This window comes from Nycticebus coucang, chromosome 3 (assembly GCF_027406575.1).
Source record: "Nycticebus coucang isolate mNycCou1 chromosome 3, mNycCou1.pri, whole genome shotgun sequence".
In the NCBI taxonomy this organism is placed as follows: domain Eukaryota; kingdom Metazoa; phylum Chordata; class Mammalia; order Primates; family Lorisidae; genus Nycticebus; species Nycticebus coucang.
The window spans coordinates 128,808,073-128,833,444 of NC_069782.1; the positions used below are offsets into that span (position 1 = coordinate 128,808,073).

The window sequence follows — 25,372 nt, forward strand, 5'->3', positions numbered from 1 at the left end:
AGGAATGTACAAATTAATTGTACCCTTTGGGGACCTTACCAAAGTCCTAACATTCTGTAATGCTCTGGCTATGCTGGTAGCAGCCATATTGCTCATAGCTCGTTGTTATTTAATGAAAGGGTTTGTTTTTTTTTTTTGAGACAGTCTCAAGCTGTTCACCCTGGGTAGAGTGCCGTGTCATCATTGCTCATAGCAACCTCCAACTCTTGAGCTCAAGCAATCCTCTTGCCTCAGTTTTTCTGTTTTTAGTAGAGATGGGGTTTTGCTTTTGCTCAGGCCAGTGTCGAACTCATGAGCTCAAGCAATCCACCTGCCTTGGCCTCCCAGAGTTGTAGGATTATAGGCGTGAGCCACTGCCCAGCCTAATGAAAAATTTTGTATATATTGCTACAAATTGCCATAGATCATTAAACTTCACTCATGGCAGTCTCCATGAGTGATTTAGGAAGCAAACATTTGTTGATAGCTTTCTGTGTGATAGGCATTGGGTACAAAGATTACTGAAACGTGGCCCCTGAACTCGTGGATTTCATAATCTAGCCAGGGAGGCAGACATGAAGGAATAATTATTTATCAGTGAGATAATAGTTTATGCACAGGAATAAAAGAATCATGAGCTGTACAAAGTTAAGAATTAAGAACAAAGTTAGGCCGTTGGGTGCAGTGGCTCACACCTGTAATCCTAGCACTCTGGTTGGCCAAGGCAGGAGGATTGTTTGAGCTCAGGGGTTCAAGACCAGCCTGAGCAAAGTGAGATCCATCTCTACTAAAAATAGAAAACTTAGCCAGGTGGAGTGATGCGTGCCTGTAGTCCCAGCTACTCCAAAGGCTGAAGCAGGAGGATTGCTTGAGGCCAGGAGTTTGAGATTGCTGTGAGCTAGGCTGAGGCCATGGCACTCTAGCCTGGGCACCAGATTGAGACTCTTGTCTCCAAAACAAACAAAAAAAATCAGAAATTGGCTTGGTGCCTGTAGCTCAGTGAGTAGGGTGCCAGCCACATACACAAAGGCCAGTGGATTTTAGCCTAGCCAGGACCTGCTAAACAACAATGACAGCTGCAACCAAAAAAATAGCCAGGCATTGTAGCGGGCACCTTTACTTTAGTCCCAGCTACTTGGAGGCTGAGGCAAGAGAATCACTTAAGCCCAAGAGTTTGAAGAGCTGTGATGCCACGGCACTCTACCAAAGGTGACATAGTGAGACTCTGTTAAAAAAAAAAGTCTCAGCACCTATAGCTCAGTGGTTAGGACACTGGCCACATACACCGGGGCTGGTGGGTTCGAACCCGGCCCGGGCCTGCTAAACAACAATGACAACAAATAGCTGGGCGTTGTGGGGGTTGCCTGCAGGCCCAGCTACTTGGGAGGCTGAAGCAAGAGAATTGCTTGAGCCCAAGAGTTTGAGGTTGCTGTGAGCTATGATGCCACAACACTATACCGAGGGTGATGTAATGAGACTTATCTCCAAAAAAAAAACCAGAATAATCAAAAGAGGCTCATGAGTAACCAAATTTGATTATCACTAAGTTCATGGACTAAAGGCACATGTGCTTTACTGATAAGATAGGCTCTCACGTAAAGCCTATTTGCTTTTATATTTTATCTGTTGTTCATAATTAGCAGGTTCTAATTGTCTCAGAACACAGCAGATAACAGCAAATTAGAATGCTGATGTGTCCTTACATATAGGCCCACTGATAACAATAATCAATAATACTTGGCATCTTGGCAGTGAGGCAGAAGAAAGTAAATTTATTAAAAATAGACTCAAGGACAGGCTCAGTGGCTCACACCTGTAATCCTAGCACTCTGGGAGGCCGAGGCAGGTAGATCACCTGAGCTCACAGGTTTAAGACCACCTGAGCCAGAGTGAGACCTCCTGTCTAAAAATAGCTGGGTGTTGTGGCAGGTGCCTGTAGTCCCAGCTACTGCGGAGGCTGAGGTAAGAGAATCACTTGAGCCTAAGAGTATGAGGTTTTTGTGAGCTATGACGCCACCGCACTCTACCTAGGACAACAAAGTGAGACTCTGTCTCAAAAAAAAAAAAAACATAGACTCAGTAATGCAAGAATTTATTTTTCTTCTCTTTTTTCTTTTTTTTTTTGAGACAGAGTCTCACTTTGTTGCCCTCAGTAGAGTGCCTTAGCATCACAGCTTATAGCAACCTTAAACTATTGGGCTCAAGCAATCTTCTTGCCTCAGCCTCCTGAGTAGCTGGAACTACAGATGCCTGCCAGAACTCTTGGCTAACTTTTCTATTTTAGTAGAGAGGGGTCTTGCTCTTGCTCAGGCTGATCTGAAACTCTTGAGCTCAAGGAACCCTCCCACCTTGGCCTCTTGGGGTGCTAGGATTATAGACATGAGCCACTGTGCCAAGCCACTTGGGGACCTTTAAAAAAATGCAAATAATATGGAGTTAATTTTAATATGCAGTCTGGGTTGAAAACCAGTGCTCTAACTTTCTTGTGGTATGGGGAGAGATCAAATCAGCCCACCTAGGTTGTTAAATGATCTTGGGCAGGTTCCTTAAAGAGACTAGCTGGTATGTGGATTGACTGACTAATCAAATGTTAGTCTTATTATTTGAAATAATACGATTTTTGTGTTCGCTCATTCCACTTTGTACCCTGAAAATATACACTGAAAATAATGGGCAGCATTATTTCTGTTTAAAATTTTGCTTTCATAATTTCTTTTTTTATGACAGCTGCTACTGCTCAAGTACTGGTGGCACTTGCTGATGATAAAACAAATAACTAGGAAGTGATGGAAATGTCTGTCACTTTGGACAACAGCTTTAAAATAATAAGAAAAGTGCTTGTGGTTATGATTTTTATATTATATACATATATAACAGTCATTTTTTCTATTTAAATTGTACCTAATTTATAAAATGAAATTATATCAAAATGAAATTATATAAAAATTAGGAACAAATTAGATGGGAACAAGTTTGGAAACCTTTGATCAGAATAACGTGCCTAGAGGAACAATGCATTCATTCTTTTTTTTGAGGCAGTCTTAAGCTGCCACCCTGGGTATAGTGCCATGGCATCATAGCTCACAGCAACCTCCAACTCTTGGGCTCAAGCGATCCTCTTGCCTCAGTTTTTTTATTTTTTATTTTTTGAGACCAGCCACTTTTGCTTAGGCTGGTCTCAAACTCATGAGGTCAAGGAATCCACCTGCCTCGGCCTCCCAGAGTGCTAGGATTACAGGTGTAAGCCACCGCACCCAGCCAATGCATTCATTCTTTTATGGTCTTGTAAATGAGTGTTTCTTTAGTTAGAAATTATAGTCTCTCTTACATGTTGCCTCTTTGTATTTTAATATGTATGAAAGTAGCTAATGTTGGGTGGCACCTGTGGCTCAGTCGGTAAGGCGCCGGCCCCACATACCGAGGGTGGCGGGTTCAAACCCGGCCCCGGCTGAACTGCAAACCAAAAAATAGCTGGGCGTTGTGGCGGGCGCCTGTAGTCCCAGCTACTCGGGAGGCTGAGGCAAGAGAATCGCTTCAGCCCAGGAGTTGGAGGTTGCTGTGAGCTGTGTGATGCCATGGCACTCTACCGAGGGCGATAAAGTGAGACTCTGTCTCTACAAAAAAAAAAAAAGAAAGTAGCTAATGTTTAAAAAGTGTTTAATTTTGTATTAAAAATATTTTAATTCAATTTTTTTTTAGCCATTGGCGGAATTCTGAGGTGGTGTGACCCAGGATGTTAAAAGCCTGTGTATACAGCTATGATTTAACAATTAAAAAAAAAAGGAAAAAAAAAAAAAAGGCCTGTGTATAGGTTTTCCCTCAGTAGTTTCAAAACTAAGGACTTGAGGCTGGGCACGGTGGCTCATGCCTGTAATCCCAGCACTTGGAAGGCCTAGGTGGGTGGATTGCCTGAGCTCTTAAGTTCAAGACCAGCCTGAGCCAGAGCGAGACCTCATCTCTAAAAATAGCCGGGTATTGTGGTGGGTGCCTGTAGTCCCAGCTACTTGAGAGGCTTAGGCAAGAGAATCGCTTAAGCCCAGGAGTTTGAGGTTGCTATAAGCTGTGACACCAGGCATTCTACCAAGGGTGACAACATGAGACTTTGTCTCAAAAAAAAAAAAAAAACAACAAAAAAAAACCCTAAAGACTTGCATTATTTTTCTTTATTGCGGATATGTACCCATATTGCTTCTGGTAGGAGAAAGCAGGAGATTTGCCTCAGAATTAGAATTTAGGAAGAGGTGAATTTAGAAAGTGTGGGGTATCAGTAAGTGTTGACTCCAAAGCTGTGCTTTTTGTTTTGTTTGTTTTGGGGTTTTTCTTGAGACAGAGTCTCACTTTGTAGTCCTCAGTAGAGTCCTGTGTTGTCATAGCTCATAGCAACCTTAAACTCTTGGGTATAAGTGATTCTCTTGCCTCAACCTCCAAAGTAGCTGGGACTACAGGTGCCCGCCATAACGCCTGGCTTTTTTTTTTTTTTTTTTTAAGACAAGGTTTCACTCTGGCTCAAGCTGGTCTCCAACCTGTGAGCTCAGGCAATCCGCCTGCCTTGGCCTCCTAGAGTGCTAGGATTATAGGCATAAGCCAACATGCCCGGCCCAGCTGTGTTTTTTTTTTTTTTTTCTATTTCAAATTAATATGAGGGTACAATTTTTTAGATTACATTGTTCTCACTTCCAGGGTAAAGTTCCAGTTGTAAAAGAGCCCCTCACCCCCGGGCATGCTGTAAACCCTCACAATGTGCACATTAGGTGAGATCCCGCTACATGCCCTCCCTCTTTCTTCCAATCGTCCTCCTCCTTTCTCCTTTCTGGTTTTATTTATTTATTTATTTTGAATAGACTTTATTTCTTGGAGCAGTTTTAGGTTTATAGGTCATTTGAGCTGAAGGTATGAAGATTTCTCAGATATACCTGCCCTGACACAAACACACACACAGCAGAGCTGTTTATAAGGATAATACTTGTGTTAGATGTGTTTTGTTTTTTTCTTTGATGTTTACTTTTAATGTTTTTTCCTTTTTTAAAAAAATTAGATTAATATGAGGGTATAAACGATTAGGTTACAAAGATGTGTGTTTCAATCAATTATTTATCTGGTGTTGCCCTATGTTATGAGGCATGCTCTAATAGTTTCTTCAGACTTAATACATATTTTACATTTGTTAATTCTTCTATTCATTTATCCAACAAATATTGGGTGTCTGCATTATCCAAAAGGGTAGCCATTACCTGCAAGTGTTTATTTAAGTTTAAATTAATTAAAATGAAATAAAAGAGAAAATTCAGTTCCTTACTTACACTGGACACATTTCAAGTGTTCAGTGGCCACATATGAATATATTGGACGGTACAGATAGAGAATACATCCATTATTAAATCAGAAAGTTCTGTTGGGCTGGGTGAGGTGGCTCATGCCTGTAGTCCTAGCACTCTGAGAAGCCAAGGCAGGTGGATCTCCTGAGCTCAGGAGTTCAAGACCATCCTGAGTAAGAGTGAGACCCTGTTTCTACCAAAAGTAGAAAAACTAACTGGACCAATTCTTGGGCTCAAGCAATCCTCCTGCCTGAGCCTTCCAAGTAGCTGGGACTATAGGCTCGTGAATATTAAGATATGCAAATGAAATTGAGAGCTCTTACACATATTAAAAAATCAGAGATTTTTCTGGTAAGATTGAAGGCATTTATTCATATTTATTAATTTATTTCATCTTAATGGTATTCATGGTGTTTATAAGCAGTGCATTAAATTATAAATTTTCCAACTATTCTGGCTAATCATGTTAGCTGGTGAGCAATAACCTGACAAAATGCTTCTCTAGACATGTATTACTATCATCAGTTATGGGCGACTACTTTATAATGTCATTGTATTTCATCCTGAGCCTTGAACAGACTTGAAGAATATGATGACATTCAGCTAAGAGCTGGTAGCCCTATATTGATGGGGGCTACTTTAATTCACTTTGGCACATCGCTGAGGTCTGTGTACACTCTAAAAATGGTATAATTAGTGTTGATTTTGTAAGCTAGGTAACGGGTTGGTCAGTTGCAGTTCTAATGCTGTTAATATTGTCAGGATAATGGCAGTGAAAAGCCATTGTCTTCTAATTCTACCTTGGGTGATATATTTGTGGGTTACTTTCTTTTCATTGACTCAGCAGTGACTTGAGGGAAATCATGTTTCTCAAATGGAGGAAGGATGTGTGCGCGGCCAATGGGAGTGTGTATGTGTGGAGAAACAGACCTCTCTTGGGAAGTTAGATGTGAGAGACCAAAGCTTTCAGAACTTTTCTCTTGGGTTTTAGCTCCTCTTTAGACAATAGCTCAGTGCAGCATCAGCAAAACAGGAGTGTCCAGCAATGCTAAGTAATTGACCATGATGGCTAAGGCTGGACTCCAAGTGAAAAATGAAAAAATGCAGGAAAGGGCTGGTAATCCATTTATGTTAGGAGTTTAGACAGGAAGACTTTTAGGTGGTGAAAGTGTAAGAAGCCTGAGCAAGGGTGAGACCCTATCTCTACTAGAAATAGAAAACTTAGCTGAGTGTGGTGGTGGCCACCTGTAGTCCCAGCTACTTGGGAGGTTGAGCCCAAGAGTTTGAGGTTGCTGTGAGCTATGATGACACTACTGGGGCAACAGTGCAAGATTCTGTTTCAAAAGTAAATAAACATAAGAAGTTAGAGTTCCAGAAAAAAGGTAATACTGTTACTTCCCAGAGGGAAAGCTGTTCTTCAGTTACTCATTTGTTTGCAAAATAAGCAAAATAAAACTTTGTGCTGCCTGAAATGAGGGATCAATGACTCAGCTGGAGAGCAAGACATAAATTCTATCAGGCACTATCTTCCTCCCTTGTGATCTGATGTCAGTATTTTTTGCCACCGTCAGTGGAGTGCCATGGTGTCATTGCTCACGGCAACCTCAAACTCTTGGGTTCAAGTGATCGATCTTCTTGCCTCAGTCTCCCAAGTAGCTGAGACTATAGGTGCCTGCCACAATGTCCATTTTAGAGATGGGGGTCTCGCTCTAGCTCAGACTGGTCTTGAACTCATGAGCTCAGGCAATCCACCCACCTCAGCCTCCAGAGTGCTAGGGTTATAGGAGTGAGCCACCTCAGCCAGCCACGTGGTGACTTCTCAGAGAAGAGAAAGAAACACTGAGTTGCACCAAAATGAGAACTCTTAAGTTGCTTATTTTGATAGGAATCAGAGAGAGTAAAAGGATACTTTGTTTGGAAAACCAAATAATTGTAAATAACCAATAATCGAAACTTTGTAAGAAAGAAATCAATTTATTTTGAATCCAGCTACACAAAGACACAGAAGAGTTATTAATGAATCAATAGCTCTGTTTTGTGAGCTCTAGGACCATATCAGTCAGTACTGACTGATTTATGTCTTGGGCAGAGAAATGTGAGGAGCACTGTGACAATATCGAGGTACTGCAGATAAGGTACCTATTCCTGAGAAACTTACAGTGTAAATGGAGCAAACGATATGAAAGAAATATTGGGGCTTATACTGAAATATAAACAAAGAATATTGACATTCCACATTTTAGAACAGAAGGAAGAAGCCTTTTCAAATCATTGTGGTTATTACAGGTGTCAGCATTGTTGAGTAGAGGCTCCTTAAGAATGGGGAGGCCGGGCGGCGCCTGTGGCTCAGTCGGTAAGGCGCCGGCCCCATATACCGAGGGTGGCGGGTTCAAACCCGGCCCCGGCCAAACTGCAACCAAAAAATAGCCGGGCGTTGTGGTGGCGCCTATAATCCCAGCTACTCGGGAGGCTGAGGCAAGAGAATCGCTTAAGCCCAGGAGTTGGAGGTTGCTGTGAGCCGTGTGAGGCCACGGCACTCTACCGAGGGCCATAAAGTGAGACTCTGTCTCTACAAAAAAAAAAAAAAAGAATGGGGAGGCCATGTGAAAGGAGATGGAAAAGGAGAATGAATGGGTAGAGAAGCTGATGGATGTTAAAGAGGAAAGGTTGTGTGAGAGCTGTGGTTCTGAGTGTTTACTGACCCTTGGGGAATCCCAGAGACCCTTTTAGGGGGTCTATGAGGGTATAACTTTTTTATAATAATACTGAGATATTATTCATTTTTTTAAATTGTGGTTCAAAACATAAAACATAGAATTTACTATCTCAACCATTTGTTAAGTGTACAGTCAGTAGTGTTTATTTACACTGTTATAGACCAGATCTCTAATCTAGAAAGAAATCGTACTTGACTCTACCCTGTGTAATAATTTACAGCATTATATTGAAGCTCAAATGCATGTTTCTCTCTTTTTTAAAAAAAGGCATTTTGCATTGTAGTGTAGGAAAAGTACTCAGCTCTACTTTTGATTTCAGGACTATTTCTAAATGCTCTTCTTTTCATCAAGTTTGCTTTTCTGCCCAAAATAAGGAACTCTGTGGTCTGTGTAACAATATGACATCACGAATAAGCACTGGCTAGATTGGCCCGAGGGGTGTGACAGTGGCTTATGGTTCTGATTGGAGATGGACTGCAACTAATGATGCCCACACCTTAACACCTCTCACTTGCGTGGCCTCTTTTGTAATTCTATTGTTGATTCTTGTTTTTAAAAGAAAACTCCCCAAATTATATTAGCTTCAAGCTTCACAAAATCTGGTTCTGAGGGGTGTATGTTAGGGCTTGGGGTTCTAGGAGTTAGCTCTAGACCAGCGTTCTCAACCTCTGGATTGCGACCCACAGGAACTGTATTACAGGGCCGCGGCATTAGGAAGGTTGAGAACCACTGCTCTAGACGATATTGTATGAGTAGTGCAGGTGATAGCCACAGTACTTGAAAAAAATTACAGCTTTACTCTGATGATTTATTGAGACAATTATTACCTCAATCTGCAGTAACATTTATTCAAATTTAAAATAATTTTGAAGACAAAATGTTAATATCTACCATGCAGTATGTACTTTCAGCGCCAATAAAGAGTTCTCCTTTTCTGAACGTGAAGCCATTGAAGAGAAGTCAGTGACATTTGTACTTTTCAGGCCCTCAGGTTCTCAGTTCAGAAGCATTTTACCAACTCTTAGCCTTCTTTTTTTCTGGATTTTTCAGGCCTTTCCTCCAGGGAGTCGTTGTTTTTGCTCTCCCAGTAATTATTCTGCTAACAACCAGAGGAGCAGCACAGCACAGTGCTTCTATCGCTCGGCATGAGTCATCTAAGGGGAGACACTCTTCAGCTCTCCTCATTTTACAGAGTCTAGGAGAAGTTAAGTAACTTGCCGAAGGTCATATGGCACAGAAAGTGATAGAGCCTAGACTCAGATCTTAGTGTGTTTGATGGTAATACCTTTACTTGTTTCATTTACCTATCTGCTGTCAGTCAGATATCTTTGAATGAGAATCTACTATCAGTCAGATATCTATCTGTCAGACCAGTCTATCTACTGTCAGTCAGATATCTTTGAATGAGAATCTAAAAAAAAATTCCAACAAGGAATGCTAATGTTCTAGAGCCTGGAAGCATTCTTGCTATTGCTCAGGCTGGGCTCAAATTCCTGAGCTCAAGGGCTCTTCCTACCTTGGCCTCCCAGAGTGCTAGGATTACAAGCATGAGCCACTGTACCCAACCAATTCCTTTTTCTTTTTTTTTTTAAATAGTATACTATTTTACTTATTTATTTATTTATTTATTTTTGAGATAGAGTCTCACTCTCTCACCTTAGGTAGAGTGCCCTGGCATCATCATAGCTCATAATAACCTTAAACTCTTGGGCTCCAGCGATACTCTTGCCTCAGCCTCCGACTAGCTGGGGCTAGAGGCATTCACCATGACACCCAGCTAATTTTTCGATTTTTAGTAGAGTTAGGATCTCACTGTTGCGCTGATTTGAACTCTTGAGCTCAAGCAGTCTATTCACCTCAGCCTCCCAGAGTGCTAAGATTACTGGCATGAGCCACCACACCCGGCCTGATATTTTATTTTTTAACTTTGTAGTGGATATACAGCCATTTGTTTTATTATTTTTTTAATACCCTATACACATTTTATAAATATTCTCTTTGTATTTGCAAAGTATTTTAAAAGATTATAGATAAAATACTGTTTTTATGAAATACATTTTTAACTAATATAATTCTAGCAATATAAGTACAAAGCAAAATGCAAAATACATGGCAAAAAATATCAACACCTAGAAACTCACATTAAGTGGTAAGCCTTTCCACAGTATTTACAGAAGGATAGAAAGAATAGAAATAATTAAGATTATTTTAGTTATCTAGTATGCATGACAAACCACTCCAAATCTTAGTGGCTTATAACAACAAAAACCAGTTACTTATTGAGGCCTAAAAGCTTTTTAATGCTTGGTAAAATATTTGCTACTCCAGTTGATTTCAGAACTACCCCCAAGAGTGGGGATGTCTTTTAGTCATCTAATTTCAGATGCCCCTAGGCAAAGCAAACCAGCTGCTCCTCCTGTACATCAGTGAGTCTGGTCAATATTGTTTCATTCCTTTGTTAGGACTTGTAGTCCCGTGGGCTTGGCTCATGGACACTTAATGAAGACTCATTAACAAAAGAAGTAAGTGAGGGAGACTTTCGTGGACCTGACTGCTTAGCACTGACTTTTCTTTTTGCTTGCCTTAGGTATTTGGCCCGAGTAGGGGAGCTTGAAGCTACTGACACTGAAGACCCAAATCTGAATTATGGACTTGTTGTGGACTGTGGCAGCAGTGGCTCCCGGATTTTTGTTTATTTCTGGCCAAGACATAATGGGAACCCCCATGACTTGCTGGACATCAAACAGATGAGAGACCGCAACAGCCAACCAGTGGTTAAAAAAATCAAACCAGGTACCAACCAGAATATATTTTGTTGTCAATCTCTTTTATCTGCTGTAGGCATGAGGGAGGAGAGCAAAGAGGAAGAAGAAAAGTTATCCTTTTCTATTTATTTATTTATTTATTTAGACAGAGTCTCACTTTGTCGCCCTTGGTAGAGTGCCATGGCGTCATAGGTCACAGTAACCTCAAACTCTTGGGCTCAAGAGATCCTCTTGCTTCAGTTTTTCTTTTTTAGTAGTCAGTATCTCACTCTTGTTCAGGCTGGTCTCGAACTCCTAAGCTCAAGCAATCTTCCTGCCTTGGCCTCCCAGAGTGCTAGGATTACAGGCATGAGCCATTGCACCCGGCCTACTCTTTTTTCTTGAGAGCCTGAGTAATGGGAAGAATATCTCATTTTTATCACCTCACCTTCTTTCAAATGTTTAGAACCTTAAGCCCAACCTTATGGGATATCAATTTTCTGAGTCTTAAATGATGTGCTTTTTGAAGAGTTTTATTTTACTTAAGGAATCTCTGCAATGGCGGATACTCCAGAACATGCCAGTGATTACCTTCGTCCTCTGCTGAGCTTCGCTGCTGCTCATGTGCCTGTGAAGAAGCATAAGGAGACCCCCCTTTATATCCTGTGCACAGCGGGCATGAGGCTTCTCCCTGAGAGGTGAGGAGCAAGGTCTGAGAAATAGGAAAACAGACGGCACAAGTATTGAAAGGCCTGTTTCACACATTGTCCTCTGTAGTTCCCTGGTCTGAAGGTGGGGTTTGGCGTACCAGGCCGAGTTCCCAGGTTCTTTGCCCAGAAATAGGGCAGAGCCACCCCTTTACCCAATTATTGAACAGTTGTTTATATAATTTGCTTCTTTGGGATTAATATCTACCTGAAATGACTATAGTGATTCTTAGTTTGGATTGAGAGTTAGAAGTGGCCGTGATGGTGATAAAATTGGATTATGAGGCAGCGCCTGTGGCTCAGTGAGTAGGGCGCCAGCCCCATGTACCGAGGGTGGTGGGTTCAAACCCAGCCCCAGCCAAACTGCAACAAAAAAATAGCCAGGCGTTGTGGCGGGCGCCTGTAGTCCCAGCTGCCGGGGAGGCTGAGGCAGGAGAATCGCGGAAGCCCAAGAGCTGGAGGTTGTTGTGAGTCCTGTGACATCATGGCACTCTACCGAGGGCGGTAAAGTGAGACTCTGTCTCTACAAAAAAAAAAAAAAAAAATTGGATTATGAAGCATTAAGAGAGAGAACATAATTACAGAAAGGTAGTTAGGAGAGTCACGCAAGGACCTGGATAGTTAGGGGCTAGTGGGAGAGCTCTAATAAGAGCCCTGCCTTCCCAGTAACTCTCCTGGGTCCCTGGGATAACTGGGGAATGCCACCCTCTTGCTCCTGCTGCAAAGGTCTGTCTCCATTGCTTTACACCACTTTTCTCAGCCCTAGCCAGTGAAGTCTTTCCCACTTGACTTCAGGAGTTCAGCCTAACATCTTTCGACCTGATCCCTCTTCCTGTCTTAGAAGAGGAGGAGGGAGAAGAGGAGAAAGAGGCCATATTTAGGTCAGACCCTTCCTTGTTTGTGATTTTCCCCTTTTAACACTTCTCTGATCCCTCTACACTTACTTTGGGCGTGAGGTAGGAATGAGCTCCCTGAATTTTTTGTAAAAATTATTTCATTTTATTGTGGTAAGAACACTTAAATGAAATCTACCCTGTTAACAAGTTTTTAAGTGCACAGTACATTACTGTTGACTACGTGTACAATGTTGTCATAGCAAGCAGGCCTTCAGAGCTTATTCATCTTGCTTAACTGAAATTTTATGCCCATTGATTTCTCTTAGCAAACTGTCCTTAGTGTTCATCCTGGTTGTCATACATTGCAGACTTTCCTTCTCTTTTAAGTATGAATAATATTCCATCGTCTGCATTTACCTTCAATTTCCTTACCCCTTCAAAAATCAATGGACATTTAGGTTGTTTCCACTTCTTAACTATTGTGAACAATGTCGCAGTGGACATGGGATTGCTAGTATCTTTTTGAAATCCTGATTTCAATTCTTTTGGACAATCAGCCAGAAGTAGGTTTGCTGAATATATGATAGTTCTGTTTTTTAATTTTTTGAGGAACCTCTATTCTGTTTTCCATAACTCCTGCACCATTTTACATTTCTACCAACAATATTCAGGGGTTTCAATTTCTCCATATTCTTGCCAACACTTGTTTTTTGTGTTTTGGATAACAGCCATCCTGACAGGTGTGAAGTGATATCTCATTGTGGTTTTGATTTACATTTCCCTGAGGTCTAGTAATTTTTTTATATACCTGTTGGCCATGTGTATGTCTTTGGAGATATGTCTATTCAAGTCCTTAGCCTTTTTATTTTTTTATTTTTTAGAGACAGGGTCTTACTTTGTTGCCCAGGTTGGAATGTAGTGGTACAATCATAGCCCACTGTAGCCTTGAACTTGTGAGCTCAATGATCCTCCAGCCTCAGTTTTCCAAAGTGCTAAGATGGCATATATGAGCCGCCAGGCCTTGTCCTTAGCCCATTTTTAAATCAGGTTATTAATTTCTTTGCAATTGAGTTGTAGTAGTTTCTTTTTTTGTAGAGACAGAGTCTCACTTTACTGCCCTTGGTAGAGTGCCGTGGCGTCACACGGCTCACAGCAACCTCCAGCTCTTGGGCTTATGTGATTCTCTTGCCTCAGCCTCCCAAGCAGCTGGGACTACAGGCACCTGCCACAATGTCCGGCTATTTTTTGGTTGCAGTTTGGCCGGGACTGGGTTTGAACCCACCACCCTCGGTATATGGGGCCGGTGCCCTACTCACTGAGCCACAGGCGCCACCCTATCTTAAGAATTTTTAAAGAAACCTGCATTTTCTTCTTTCAACTTGTTTTTTGATCACCTCTCTCAATGATGCATATATGTGTTCTGGGCTTACGAAATCATTGCTACTAAAGCCAAGGTAGTTGTTGATGTAAGTGTGACTATCTCTACAAAAACCTGTTTTACGTGATTAACACTGTGCTAATTTGTTAGCATTTACGAGTAGTATTCAAAATGGAGTTGAATCATCTGGACTGTATTTTGAATTAATTATCATCTGATTTTATTTCTTCCATCTCCCTTTAATTTTGTAAGAGAAATACACTTATAAAATTACAAAGGTAATACAAGGTAGTATTTAATAAAAGAATAATCTTCGTTTTAGAAAATTTTGCATGTATGTATATAAAAGTAAAGAGATCAGTGCAATGAAATCCCCATTTACCCACCACCCAGCTTCAACAGTTATCAACATTTATTGTCATTAAAGTTTTAAAATAAACTATTGAATTTTAGAAAATGAAAGTTCTATCCTATCCCTGTGTAGGGTTTTTTTTGTTTTGTTTTGTTTTTAGTTTTTAACATAAATGGGATCATATTTTACACAATGATTGTCACCTATTAGAGCTCAACAAAATATTTTGGACATCTTTTCACGTCAGCACGTAGACATAAATTGACCTCATTTCTTTTTTTGTTGTTATTTATTTATTTATATTTCAGGATTCTGTGGGGTACAAATGTTTTGGTTACACAAATTGCTTTTTTATGCTTTGAGTCAAAGTTATGAGTGTGCCTCTCATCCAGTCAGTGAGTACTGTACCTGTTAGGCGTGAATTTACCTCCTCCCACCTGCTTTCTTTCTGCTGTGTTGAGTTTTACTACCGAATGTGCTTGCTCATGGGAGTTGATAGATTAGTTCCAATTTAGTAGTGAGTACATATGGTGTTTGCTTTTCCATTCTTGTAAAACTTCACTTAGGGGCGGCGCCTGTGGCTCAGTGAGTAGGGCGCCGGCCCCATATACCGAGGGTGGCGGGTTCAAACCCAGCCCCGGCCAAACTGCAACAAAAAATAGCCGGGCGTTGTGGTGGGCGCCTGTAGTCCCAGCTACTCGGGAGGCTGAGCCAAGAGAATCGCTTAAGCCCAGGAGTTGGAGGTTGCTGTGAGCTGTGTGAGGCCACAGCACTCTACCAAGGGCCATAAAGTGAGACTCTGTCTCTACAAAAAAAAAAAAAAATCTCCAACGACTATAGAAGTGGAGGAAATCGAGTTGCTCATGTCTGTTAGAGCTTCTCATAAATTGAGGTGCGTTGTAGTTGGGTGCATAAATATTAATAATTGAGATCTCATCATATTGAGTATTACCTTTAACAAATATGAAGTGTCCATTCTTGTCCTTAATTATTTTGGTTGGTTTAAAGCCTATGGCATCTGCGAACAGAATTGCAATGCCTGCTTTTTTCTGCTTTCCATTTGCCTGGAATATAGATGACCATCCCTTCACCTTGAGTCTATATCTGTCTTTTAATGTAAGATGCGATTCTTGGATGCAGCAGATATCTGGCTTGAGTTTTTGTATCCAGTCCACCAACCTATGCCTCTTTAGAGGACAATTTAAACCATTCACATTAATTGAGAGTATTGATAAGCCTTTCGAGAGACCGGTGGACATTTTTAATCCTTTTGCGATTGTGGAAGTTGGAATTTGATCAAAACTTTTTTGGGTGGGTTTACTTTTGTGGTGGAGAATTACGCTGGTCTTTATGGAGGATAGGTCTGAGAATATCCTGGAGAGCTGGTTTAGTTATGGCAAATTTCTTCAACATGTGAATGTCGTTGAAGTATTTAATTTCTTCGTCATAAATGAAGCTCAGTTTAGCTGGGTACAGGATCCTGGGTTTAAAGTTATTTTGTTTTAGGAGATTAAAAGTCGATGACCATCCTCTTCTAACTTGAAAGGTTTCAACAGAGAGATCTGCAGTTATTCTGATATTCTTCCCCTTGTAGGTAATGGTTTTCTTTCGTCTGGTAGCTTTCAGAATTTTCTCCTTCATATTAACTTTAGTGAAATTGATTATGATGTGTCTGGGGGATGTCTTATTTGGGTTGAGTCGTGCTGGAGTTCTGAAACTGTCTGCTATCTGAATTTCGGAATCTCTTGGCATGTCTGGAAAGTTCTCCTTCATAATCTCAGGGAGAAGAGACTCTGTGCCTTGTGAAGCCACTTCGTCACTTTCGGGGGTCCCTATAAGACGAATATTGATTTTCTTCAAATTATCTGAGAGCTCTCTGAGAGAGTGGTCTGTTTTTGCTCTCCATTTCTCTTCTTCTTTGAGGGTTTGGGAGCGTTCGAAAGCTTTGTCTTCAATGTCAGAAATCCTTTCTTCTGCTTGCTCCATTCTGTTACTGAGGGATTCTACTGTGTTTCTCAGATCTTTGGGGGATGCAACTTCTTGTCTCAATGTGTCAAAATCTTTGGTCATTTGGTCTTTGAATCCGTTGAATTCTTGAGATAACTTTTGGAATTCTAATTCGATCTTATTTGCTATCCAGATCCTAAATTCAATTTCTGAATTCAAATAGCTGACATCTCAGCTATTTGTTTGTGCTGTTTCTGCCCCATTGATCCTTGGGGGAGTTGATCTACTCTGATTATTCATATTGCCAGAGTTTTTCTATTGATTTCGCCTCATGATTGTTTTTCACCGTTGCCTCTGGCTGTCCTCAGAGTTGGGGAGGTGTCTCTCCAAGATTAGACTTCAGCGGGATCACTCTATTGTTGCTGGATCTTTGTAGGGAGTGACCCTGTGTAGTTCCTCTGGGGCTGCTCTAGCTAGGGAGTTCTGGTTGTGGAAGGAGCTCCGGTTTGTGACACACCCGGATCCAGCAACAGGGCTGGGGGTGGTGCGCACCGTTCTGGGAGTGCCAGGCACCCAGTGACTTTGGCATAGAGAGTCCAAGGCTCCAGCAGTCTCTGGCCAGGAGAAGAGCTCTGCGCAGAGGCAGGGAGGGCTCCAAAGGGCACGCAGCTACCAGAGTCCCTGTCCAGATGAACGGGCTAGTGTGGAAGCTGGGAGGACACAGGAGGGAGGACGCAGGGTTGCGTGGCTCCCGCAGTTCCTGGTCAGGGAATGTGGAGGCCCGGTGGGTGCGGGTCATCGGTCTGGGGTCTCTGCACAGCTCTTTTTTTTGTTTTGTTTTGTTTTTGTAGAGACAGAGTCTCACTTTATGGCCCTCAGTAGAGTGCCGTGGCCTCACGCAACTCACAGCAACCTCCAACTCCTGGGCTTAAGTGATTCTCTTGCCTCAGCCTTCCCCGTAGCTGGGACTACAGGCGCCCGCCACAACACCCGGCTATTTTTTGGTTGCAATTTGGCCGAGGCCGGGTTTGAACCCGCCACCCTTGGTATATGGGGCCGGCGCCCTACCCACTGAGCCACAGGCGCCGCCCCACTGCACAGCTCTTATGGAGGTCTGGGCAGCGCCAAGCCCAGGAGTTGGAGGTTGCTATGAGCTGTGACATCACGGCACTCTACCCAGGGCAACAGCCCAAGGCTCCATTGTGCCAAAACCATCTCACTCTGCCCCTAAGGATTAAGGCTGTAAGGCAGCTCAGTCCCCGCCTTTAGGCTGCTCAGTCAGTAGGTTACTTTGACTGGCTCAGTCTGGGGCCCCAAACAATGCCCAAAGTTCTTCACACTCCTGCTCAAGCTCTCCCCAAGACAGGTCAACTGAGTGCCAAGTCCAAGAACACGGAAACAGTTCACAGGTAAGGCCTTTCTGGTTTGCAGTCTCACTGCTGCTTGTACTTACGGTTGCTGGTGTGATTCAGTCGAATGAACACATGCAACCACTTGCCAGTTTTCCACTGTTTTTGTCCTCCTCTTGGGGTCCACAAGTCCCTTGCTGGCTCCCTGTATCCTCAAAGGGATGATTATAGGCAGATCCCACCGGCCAGAGATGCCTGGAGTCTTGTCTCCCCAGACTCACTGTTCCCAGTTGCAGGGAAGCTGTTACTCGACCGCCATCTTTAATCTCTCCCTCTCTCTTTGTATTCTTCTCTGCATGATTTCCTTGGAATAAATTTGTATTTTTTTTCTTTTTTTTTTTTTCAACTTTGTTTGAAACTAGCCCATGTGATATATACCACACTACAATGATGTGAGGCCAGCTTCTGTATTACTTTCCTTCCTTTTATGACCACCAAGACCAGTGTTCACATCTGATGGGAACGGGAATCGGGAGAGTTCCTTGGAATAAATTTGTAAAAGTGTGACAGCTGGATCAAAAGTTAAAGATATCTAAAATTTTGAAACATGGTCCTGAACTGCCCTTTAAAAAGGTTGTATTAGTAACTTACATTCCAGATAGTAACATATATTGATGCATGTATCACAAACCAAAGCAACAAGACCTCTTTTTGGGTAGTTTAGAAGCATATCCACAATAGGGAGGGAAGAATAGCCCCTCTTGTTCTCCATATGAAATTCTTATTGCAAGAATTTATTATGTATAACAATGTACTTTTTTAGAAACTGTACTTGACATTCAACTGGAAGATTATATTATTGCAAATGTAACTCTTTTATATGCTAAAAACATTCTTCACTAAGTCATGCTGACAACTACCTAGTGGAATATTTTTGTAATGAATAATTTTAAAAATCCAAGATAATTGGTCTTATTTGTTTATTAATTTCTTTGTGGCAGAGTCTCACTCTGTTACCCAGACTTGAGTGTAGTGGCATCATCATACTTCACTGCAATCTCTAACTCCTGGACTCAAGTGATACTCCCGCCTCAGCCTCCTGAGTAGCTGGAACTGCAGGTGCACATCACCACACCCAGCTAATTTTTAAATTTTTCGTAGAGATCATGTCTCACTGTGTTGCCCAGGCTGGTCTCCAACTCTGGGTCTGTAGCCATCCTCCTGTCTCTGATCCAAGTGGTCTTATTTTTGACTAACATTTTCTCTAGATTTATATTTGTTTCTTTGCTTTTCTTTGTCTGATATTGACAACATACTTAAAATGTCAGAGGGAAGAGGACAACAGTATAGATAATAAATTTCAAGTGTTATCCCCAAATAAGAAACGGTGGTATATCCTTTGGATTTTGATCCTAATTTGGGGTTTTCAAATGGTAATATTTTTATATTTATTTATTTATTTTGAGACAGAGTCTCACTGTATTGCCCTTGGTAGAGTGCTGTGGCGTCACAGCTCACAGCAAACTCAAACTCTTCGGCTTACGCGATTCTCTTGCCTCAGCTTCCCGAGTATCTGGGACCACAGGTGCCTGCCACAACTCCAGGCTATTTTTTGGTTGTAGTTGTCATTGTTGTTTGGCAGGCCTGGGCCGGGTTTGAACCTGCCAGCCCAAGTGTATGTGGCTAGTGCCCTAGCCGCTGAGCTACGGGCACCAAGCCCAAATGGTAATATTTTTATAAAGAAAAAAATCAACCCTTCAAATATGGAAAAGGAGATTAAATAGTTAATTGTTAGCTATTTAATGGATTATATTAAAAAACCTTGTGGAACTAACAGTACTTCTTGTGTGGTAATGTTAGGTATTGTTTCTGTATTGTGTAAGATCTGAGGATAAGATTATGTTCCTTAATTTAACATCTTTTCTCACTGTAGTTAGGAATAATATAATTACATCTGTATTATAGGTTGTGAAACTGTGCTACAATTTCCTGTGGCTTATTTGCATTTAGCTTGTGGAAGGCACAGAACCATGGTCTCATCTTTTAACACAATTTGAATTACAATATTATGTAAGGGAAAAGTATTACTATTATCATATTGTCTTTTATGTAGGTGGCTATATACTTGGAGGTATTTTAAACCTTTGAAATCAAAGGAGTTACCAAAAAGAAGCAGAGCTTGACAAGTGGATGATATGAATGAACAGTCGGGTCATAAAAGGACAAGTTGAGGCAGTTTGTGAGAAGATAGTTTAACAATTAACTTTGGGATTTTTTTGTTCTTTCTTGCAGGAAGCAGTTGGCTATCTTGGCTGATCTAGTGAAAGATTTACCACTGGAATTTGACTTCCTCTTTTCACAGTCTCAGGCAGAAGTGATCTCTGGGAAGCAGGAAGGTACTGGGCTTTGAGGGGTACAGCTAGTTCACTTCTGAGCCTGCCATGGCATAGCCTCTCTAATGGGTATTTGGGATTACTTTATATATCTGATTTTTATTTTTCTGCCAATAATTTTCTTGATTCTGCTATACAGTTTATTTGCTTATTTGTATATTCTGCATTGCTATCTGTTTTAGAATGCTGCTTCTAAAAGTTGTAAATGTATATCTGTTTTTAACTTGGTGTTAAGCACTATCTTTAAAAGACTATATTAGCTTTAATGATTCCAATTGGATATTTGGTTAGCTAACTGTACTTTGGAAAATATAATTTTAGGATTTGTATTGAGTTTGTCAAATACAAATGTAAATTGAAAGTTTAATTTCAGGGAATGAACAGAATGAGTTACTTTTGTTTCGTTATGGTCTCTCCCTTCATTGAAATTAATGTGCAGTATTAATACTTTCCTAGAAGCTCACCCTAGTGCAGCGGTCCTCAACCTGTGGGTCGTAGCCTGCAGGAACTGTATTAAAGGGTTGCAGCATTAGGAAGGTTGAGAATCACTGCACTAATGGGTTTATACTTTGGGGGTAGAGTTAAATGTGTGTTCTCATGCAGCAAAATTTGACCAGTTTGATGAATTATGTTTCCATTTCTTGAAAAAAGGAAGGATCTTCTAGTTGTAGTTCACACCAGCAGAATTTCAGTATTGCAATTTTTTGCTTTAATTGATTAATTAATTAATTTTTAATTTATTTTAGGTTAATGTGAGGGTACAAGCAACCAGGTCAAAATATTTGATTTTGTTAGGTAGAGTTCATCTTATGGTTATGTCCCCCCCACAAAAGGCGTGCCAATCCCCCCACCTCCTGTGCTCATCCAGGGAGAGCACCCTAACCCTGTCCCCCTCTCTCATTACCCCTCCCCCAAACTTGAATTAAAATGAGTTTTTCTCCTGTTTGGGCATGCATTAGATCGTCTACTTGTTTCATATTAGTATTGAGTACATTGGATATTTGTTTTTTCATTCTTGTGATACTTTACTAAGAAGAATGTGTTTCAATTCCAACCAGGATATTACAAAAGATGTGAAGTCACCATCTTTTTATGGCTGAATAGTATTCCATGGTGCGCATATACCACAATTTGTTCTTTTTTTTTTTTTTTGTAGAGACAGAGTCTCACTTTATGGCCCTCAGTAGAGTGCCATGGCATCGCACAGCTCACAGCAACCTCCAACTCCTGGGCTCAAGCGGTTCTCTTGCCTCAGCCTCCCGAGTAGCTGGGACTACAGGCGCCTACCACAATGCCTGGCTATTTTTTGGTTGCAGTTCAGCCGGGGCCGGGTTTGAACCCACCACCCTCGGTATATGGGGCCGGCGCCTTACCGACTGAGCCACAGGCGCCGCCCCACAATTTGTTAATCCATTCCTGAGTTGATAGGCATTTAAGTTGTTTCCACATCCTGGTGATTGTAAATTGAGCTGCAGTAAACTATCTAGTGCAAATGTTCTTATGGTAAAATGATTTTTTTTTTCTTCTGGGTAGATGTTGTGTAGAGGGATTATGGAGTGAAATGGGAAATCTAATTTGAGATCTTTTGAGAATTTTTCATATTTTTTTCCAAAGAGGCTGTATGAGTTTGCAGTCCCACCAATAGTGAGAAAGTGTTCCCCTTTCTCCACATCCACACCAGCATTTGTAGCTTTGGGACTTTGTGATGTGGGCTAATTTTACTGGGGTTAGGTGGTTTTGATTTGCATTTCTTTGATGATTAGGGATGATGAGCATTTTTTCATGTGTTTGTTAGGCATTCATCTGTCTTCCTTAGAAAAGGTTCTATTCATAGCTCTTGCCCAATGATACATGGTATTGTTGGCTCTTTTTTTGTTGATTAATTTGAGTATCCTTTATATCCTTTTATCAAGCCTTTGTCTGATTCATAATATACGAATATCTTTTCCCATGCTCAATATTGTCTATTTGGTTTGGTTGTTGTCTTCTTAGTTGTACAGAAGCTTTTCACTGTAATTAGGTGCCATTTGTTTATTTTTGTTTTTGCAATTGCCATGGAAGTCTTCTTTTTCCCCAGGCTGATATCTTCAAGTGTTTTCCCCACATTTTCTTCAAGGATTTTTATTGTTTCATGCTTTAGATTTAAATATTTTATCCATTTTGAATCAATTTTTATAAGTGAAAGGTGTGGGTCCAGTTTCAGTCTTGTACATGTGGCTATCCAGTTCTCTGAGCCCCATTTATTGAATAGAGATTCTTTCCCCCAGTCTGTGTTCTGGTTTGGTTTATCAAAGATCAGGTGGCTGTAATATGGTAGTTTCATCTCATGGTTTTCTGTTCAGTTCCAAATGGTTGTGTCTCTGTTTTCATGCCAATACCATGCTGTTTTGATGACTATGGCCTTGTAATATAGCCTAAAGTCTGGTAGGGTGATATCCCAGCTTTCTTTCTATTACTAAGAATTGCCTTGGCTATATACTTTTTTTTTCTGGTTCCATACAAAACAGAGAATTATTTTTTCCAAATGTTGAAATTACGATGTTGGTATTTTAATGGGGATTACATTGAACCTATAGTTTGCTTTGGGAAATATAGACATTTTAATGTTGATTCTTCCCAGCCATGAGCATGGTATGTTCTTCCATTTGTTAATATCTTCTGCTATTTCTTTTCTTAGGATTTCATAATTTTCTTTGTAGAGATCCGTCACCTCTTTTGTCAGGTATATTCTTAGGTATTTCTCTTTTTTTTGAAGCTACTGTGAAGAGAATTGTGTCCTTGATTAGCTTCTCATCTTGGCTGTTATTGGGATATAAAAAGGCTACTGATTTATAGACATTGATTTTATATCCTGAAACATGACTATATTTTTTGATGACTTCCAGGAGTCTTATGGTTGAGTCTTTGGGGTTCTCTAAGTATAAGATCATATCATCAGCAAAGAGTGAGAGTTTGACCTCTTCTGCCCCCAGTTGGATGCCCTTTATTTGCTTCTCTTGCCTCATTGTATTGGCTAGAACTTCCAGCACTATGTTGAATAGTAGTGACGATAGAGGACAACAACCTTATCTGGTTCCAGTTCTAAGTGGAAAGGCTTTCGGTTTTACTCCATTCAGTAAAATATTAGGTGTGGGTTTGTCGTAGATAGCTTCAATCAGTTTAAGAAATGTGCCACCTATGCCTATACTCTTCAGTGTTCTAATTAGAAAAGGAACTTGAATTTTATTGAATGCTTTTTCTGCATCTATTAAAAGGATAATAAGGTCTTTGTTTTTGCTTCTGTTGATATGGTGAATCACATTTGTGGACTTGCATATGTTAAACCAGCCTTGCATCCCTGGGATGAAACCTACTTGATTGTGATATATAATTTTTTTTTTTGAGACAGAGTCTCACTATGTTGCCCTCAGTAGAGTATGGTGGTGTCATAGTTCACAGCAACCTCCAACTCTTGGGCTTAAGCGATTCTCTTAAGCTGGGACTACAGGCACCTGCCACAATGTCTGGCTATTTTCTTGTTACAGTTGTCATTGTTGTTCAGCTGCCCGGGCCAGACTCGAACCTGCTAGCCTCAGTGCATGTGGCTGGCACTATAACCGCTGCGCTACATGTGCCAAGCCTGATGTAGAATTTTTAAAAATGTGTAGCTGTAATCTATTGACTAGGATTTTATTGACAATTTTTACATCTATATTCATTAGTGAAATTGGTCTGAAATTCTCCTTTTTAGTTGAGCCTTTTCCTGGTTTTGGTATCAAGGTAATGTTTGCTTCATAGAATGTGTTGGGGGAAGATTGCTTTCTTCTCATTTTTTTGGAATAATTTCTGTAGTATAGGTATAAGCACTTCTTTGAGGGTTTGATAGAATTCTAGTGTGAAGCCATCTGAACCAGGGCATTTTTTCTTGGGAGATTTTTTAATTGTTTCTTTGATTTCAGGGCTTGAAATTGGTCTGTTCAAGAGATCTATATCTTCTTGGTTAAGGCTAGGGTGAGGGTGTGATTTGAGGTATTGATCCATTTCCTCCACATTGTCGAATTTCTGGGCATAGAATTTCTTAATAGTACTCAGAGATAATCTCTTGTACTTCTGTGGCATCTGTTATTTCCCCTTTATTTTTCTGATTGAGGTTATTAGAGATTTTACTTTTCTGTTTCTAGTTAATCTGACCAAAAGTTTATCGATTTTATTTTTTTGAAGAACAAACTTTTTGTTTCGTTAATTTTCTGAATGATTTGTTTTCAACTTCATTATTCTCTGATTTAATTTTGGTTATTTCTGGGTTTGGAATTAGATTGTTCTTCTTTTTCTAATTCCATAAGATGGTTCTTGAGTTTGTTGATGTGCTCTCTTTCTGTTTTTTGAATGTAGGCATCTAATGCAGTAAAATTTCCTCTTAAGACTGCTTTTGCTGTATCCCACAGGTTTTTTTTTTTTTTTGTAGAGACAGACTCTCACTGTACTGCCCTCGGGTAGAGTGCCGTGGCGTCACACGGCTCACAGCAACCTCTTGGGCTTACGTGATTCTCTTGCCTCAGCCTCCCGAGCAGCTGGGACTACAGGCACCAGCCACAACGCCCAGCTATTTTCTTTGTTGCAGTTTGGCTGGGGCTGGGTTTGAACCCGCCACCCTTGGCATATGGGGCCGGCACCCTACTCACTGAGCCACAGGCACTGCCCATCCCACAGGTTTTGATAACTTGTGTCTTCATTGTTGTTATGTTTGAGGAATTTAACAATTTCCTCCTTTATCTCTTCCTGGACCCAACTATCATTCAGCATAAGGTTGTTTAATTTCCATGCCTTTGTGTGGGGATGAACGTTTTTGTTGGATTTGAGTTCTACCTTTATTGCCTTGTGGTCTGAGATGATACAAGGTATAATTTCTATTCTTTTAATAGTAGTGCAGGGCGGCGCCTGTGGCTCAGTCGGTAGGACGCCGGCCCCATATACCGAGGGTGGCGGGTTCAAACCCGGCCCCGGCCAAACTGCAACCAAAAAATAGCCGGGCGTTGTGGCGGGCGCCTGTAGTCCCAGCTACTCTGGAGGCTGAGGCAAGAGAATCGCTTAAGCCCAGGAGTTGGAGGTTGCTGTGAGCTGTGTGAGGCCAGGGCACTCTACCGAGGGCCATAAAGTGAGACTCTGTCTCTACAAAAAAATTAAAAAAAAAAAAAAAATAGTAGTGCAAATTTTTAGTACTAAAATTTGCCTTTTCTTCTTAATATTCTATTTATTTTCTTTTCTATATCTTTGCTGAAGCTTTCTGTGTTTTCATTCATCTTAAGACTGCTCCTATTTCTTGGTTATATGCCTGCTTTAATATCTTTGATAATTCCCCAACATATGTCATTTTTTCCCTATTCCTTATGAGTTAACATTGTCCTCATTCTTTATATGCTCAGTAGTTTATATTCTATCTTGGACATTTTGAATATTACTTTATGAGACTCTTGGTTCTTTTTTTTTTTTTTTGTAGAGACAGAGTCTCACTTTATGGCCCTCGGTAGAGTGCCATGGCATCACACAGCTCACAGCAACCTCCAACTCCTGGGCTTAAGCGATTCTCTTGCCTCAGCCTCCTGAGTAGCTGGGACTACAGGCGCCCACCACAATGCCCAGCTATTTTTTTGGTTGCAGTTCAGCTGGAGCTGGGTT

General features: G+C 41.0%; 1 protein-coding gene and 1 non-coding gene across 3 annotated transcripts in view; one reads left to right on the forward strand and one right to left on the reverse strand.

The window, feature by feature from the left end:
- Nucleotides 1-25,372, forward strand: part of ENTPD7 (ectonucleoside triphosphate diphosphohydrolase 7) — a 62,256-nt gene that overhangs the window by 10,349 nt on the left and 26,535 nt on the right. For both annotated transcript variants that reach the window (XM_053582919.1, XM_053582920.1), the window contains 3 exons: nt 10,599-10,804; nt 11,303-11,453; nt 19,617-19,720. In XM_053582919.1, coding sequence (XP_053438894.1) covers nt 10,599-10,804; nt 11,303-11,453; nt 19,617-19,720 — 461 coding nt within the window. The remainder of the gene's footprint in view (nt 1-10,598; nt 10,805-11,302; nt 11,454-19,616; nt 19,721-25,372) is intronic.
- Nucleotides 17,731-17,863, reverse strand: LOC128582886 (small nucleolar RNA SNORA61). The gene has a single exon (XR_008379307.1). It is a non-coding gene; the product is annotated as a small nucleolar RNA SNORA61 (small nucleolar RNA).